Source organism: Rhea americana, unplaced genomic scaffold, assembly GCF_003343005.1.
Source record: "Rhea americana isolate MKP2758 unplaced genomic scaffold, rheAme1 scaffold_692, whole genome shotgun sequence".
Taxonomy (NCBI): Eukaryota; Metazoa; Chordata; class Aves; order Rheiformes; family Rheidae; genus Rhea; species Rhea americana.
In genome coordinates this window covers 26,223-29,554 of record NW_028186859.1, presented here as the reverse complement: position 1 = coordinate 29,554, position 3,332 = coordinate 26,223, and the positions used below count along the sequence as shown (strand labels likewise).

Here is a 3,332-nt window from a genome sequence, read left to right as displayed (position 1 = left end):
GCGGGATCTGTAGGGGAGCCAGGTGGGGAGGACTGGGGGGAGCGAGAAGGGATTGGGGGGAGCCAGCATCAGCGGATCGGGGGAAACCGGGTCTTCGGGGACTGGGGGATCCAGGGGGAAGCGGGGAGATCGGGGATCTGGAGGGAATCCGATGAGCATTGGGGTTGACGTGGGGGGATCCACGGGGGAGACGGAGGGGATCGGGGAATCCAGGAGGGCTGGAGGAGATCCAGAGGGGATTCAGGGGACCTCATCTCACCCGACGGCCCCGTCCCTCTTGGAGATCTGTGGGAGGCGTGAGGAGGATTGGGGAGGGCTTGGGGAGGGGATCGGGGCGTCCCAGCTCGCCGGGGCGTCGCGTCCTCGTGGGCGGCAGGGGTCTTGGGGGGATTCGGGGCAGGGATCCAGGTGTCCCAGCTCACCAGACCACCTCGCCCACGTTGGAGGAGATGAGGTAGCGAATGAACTGCTTCATGTTGTTGTAGATGGCGCGGCCCTCCTCCACCGCCGCCACGATGGTGGAGAAGTTGTCGTCTGCCAGCACCATCTCGGAGGCCGTCTTGGCCACGGCCGTCCCTGAGCCCATGGCGATGCCGATCTCCGCCTTCTTCAGTGCCGGCGCGTCGTTCACTCCGTCGCCCGTCTGGGGGCAGGGATGGCATCACCGGGCTGCCATCAAGGACCTCCCAGCCCCGCGGGGTCTCCCCGGGACAACAACGTCCAGACCACGATGCCAAACCCCCAGGGCCACCTTGAAGAGGTGCCGACTCCCCCAGAGCAATATCACACCCCCAGAGCGATGCCAGACCCCTAGGCCTGCCCCAGGGAGATGCTGGAGACCCAGGACTGCATCAGAGTGATGCTGGATGCCTTGGAGTGATACCGGCGCCAGTGCTGGAGCGATACTGGATAGACCAGACTGGAGAGACGCCGGACCCCGAGACCATCCTAGAGCAATGCTGGAGCCCCAAGCCCACATCGGAGCTATGACTGAGGCGCCTGTGCGCTGCTGGAGTCTCCTTCAGTGCCCTGTCCTCACCATGGCTGTGATCTCGTCGAAGGACTGCAGGAACTCAACGATCTTGGACTTGTGGGTGGGCTCGACGCGGGCGAAGCAGCAGGCACGGCGACAGGCCTCCCGCTGCTCAGCGGGCGGCAGGTCGTCGAACTCGCGGCCCGTGTAGGCCCGCCCCGTCACCTCCTCGTCCTCACTGAAGATGCCGATGCGGCGGCAGATGGCAATGGCTGTGCCCTTGTTGTCCCCCGTGATCATGATCACCCGGATGCCGGCGTCCCGGCACAGCTGGATCGAGCCCATCACCTCCTTCCGTGGTGGGTCCAGCATGCCCACRCAGCCCACAAAGGTCAGGTCCGTCTGGGGGAACACGAGGACTTAGGGGAGACACATAGGACCAGGGACCCCACAGAGGGTGTTGCAAGGGGTCATATCAGACCAGTGACCCCAAAGAGGGGATGTTATACACCCGTACAGGACCAGGGACCCCACAGAGGGTGTTGTTTGGCAACATGGAATTGGGGAGCGCCAGGGAAGGGGTCCCACCTCCGTACAGCACCGAGGGTGCCCCCAAGTGCCAGGCTCCCGTCCTCACCTCATACTCAGCGAACTTGGTGGAGTCCTCCAGCATCATGTCCTCCTTCTTGGGAGGGGTGTCRCGGGTGGCCAGGGCCAGGCAGCGCAGTGTGTCCCGGCCAGTGCCCCACTCCTTGATGACGGTGAGGATCTTCTCCTTGATGATGGGCGTCAGAGGCACCCGCGTGGTGCCCACCCGCACGTAGTTGCAGCGGTCGATGACGCCCTCAGGGGCTCCCTGTGGAGGGTCGATGTGAGGAAGATGAATGCGGGGGGGGGGAGGATGTGGGAGAAACGGGCACAGGAAGGTGAGTCTCACCTTGACGAACATCTTGTTGCCCACAGCAGCCCGCGACGCCTTGGCTGGGGAGCAGTAGACAGACATGGACTTGCGGTCGCGGGAGAACTCCAGCGTGAACTCCTTCTTCATCAGCTGCTTGATAACCTGGGGCAGAGGGGATGCCGTCAGCAGGGTGTGGGGAYACATGGACACCGAGACAGGGGTCAGCAGGACACATGGACATGGGAACAGTGGGACACTGGGTCAACAGGGCAGRGGCGCCCAGGAGGAGGGGGACAGCAGGACAGGGGATCAGCAGGGACATGGTGACATGGGGACAGCATGACACAGAATGAACAGGGACATGGAGGCCACGGGGAGAGCAGGACACAGGATCAGCAGGGACTTAGGGGACATGGGGACAGCAGGACACAGGATCAGCAGGAAAATGGGATCAGCAAGACACAGGAGAAATGTGTGGGGGACACCAGGTCAGTAGGGACATGGGGGGACTTGTAACACGGGGTCAAAGGGGACACGGGGAAGACAGTGGGGTGGGACATAGGGCAATGGGGGGACAGGGTCAGCAGGAACAAGGTGGGGACACAAGGTCGGTCGGTGGGGACATGGGGAGGACAGCGGGGTCAGCAGGGTCTGGGGGAAACGGGATGGGATCAGGGAGGACAGCAGGGTTGGCAGGACACGGAGGGACAAGGGGCCTGGGAACAGCAGGGACACGGGGGACTCGGCRAGCGGCTTACGGAGTTGCAGGCGTTGGCCCGCTCCACCTTGGAGAGGCTCCGCACGTCAGTGTTGAAGACGTTCATCTTCTCCACRAGGCAGGTCAGGGCCGTCTCTGTCGCCTCCCCCACCTTCTCGTAGATGCCTTTGGACTATGGGTCTGGGGTCAGCGCCGGCACCCAGAGGGGCCCAGGTGTCCTGGGGCCGGGCAGAAGGACGGGCACCCCAGGGGGATCCAGGCACCCTGGTGCCGAATGAGGGGTGCCAGGAGGAACAGGGAGACTTGGCGGGTCCCAGGGTGGGGATGAGGGAACCTGGGGTTTGGGGGGTCCTGGAGGAGGACAGGGAGCGGATAAAGGATCCTGGAGACCCAGAGAGGGGTCAGGAGGGGACCCACAGGGATGCGGAGAGGACGGGGACCCTGGGGGTCCCAAGGGGGCACCAGGAGGCAGCGTGGGGATGGCCTCACCTCATTGTAGTCAAGGGAGGAGTCGTTGCAGAGGGCGCAGATGGTGGCCAGCTCCACCAGCCCGTCGTACTGCCCGGCCTTCACGTGCTTCTCATTCTTCATCCTGGGGGCGGGACGGGATGGCTCAGGGACACGGAGGACACCACCGGGGGCCACACCTGCCGCCGCGGGTGCCCCGCAGCAGATGGGCCAGCGACCCCACAGAGGAGACTGCTATCAGCCCGCTGGGGACGTGGACCCTGAAGAGCGGG

General features: G+C 64.5%; 1 protein-coding gene across 1 annotated transcript in view; it reads right to left on the bottom strand.

Moving 5' to 3' along the window:
* ATP2A1 (ATPase sarcoplasmic/endoplasmic reticulum Ca2+ transporting 1) overlaps nucleotides 1-3,332 on the bottom strand; it is a 12,804-nt gene that overhangs the window by 2,445 nt on the left and 7,027 nt on the right. Inside the window, exons 9-15 of the mRNA XM_085321405.1 lie at nucleotides 3,082-3,187; nucleotides 2,633-2,764; nucleotides 1,911-2,036; nucleotides 1,611-1,829; nucleotides 1,040-1,375; nucleotides 423-643; nucleotides 2-32 (exon numbers count right to left, since the gene is read on the bottom strand). Of these exons, the coding sequence (XP_085177531.1) occupies nucleotides 2-32; nucleotides 423-643; nucleotides 1,040-1,375; nucleotides 1,611-1,829; nucleotides 1,911-2,036; nucleotides 2,633-2,764; nucleotides 3,082-3,187 (1,171 nt within the window). The remainder of the gene's footprint in view (nucleotide 1; nucleotides 33-422; nucleotides 644-1,039; nucleotides 1,376-1,610; nucleotides 1,830-1,910; nucleotides 2,037-2,632; nucleotides 2,765-3,081; nucleotides 3,188-3,332) is intronic.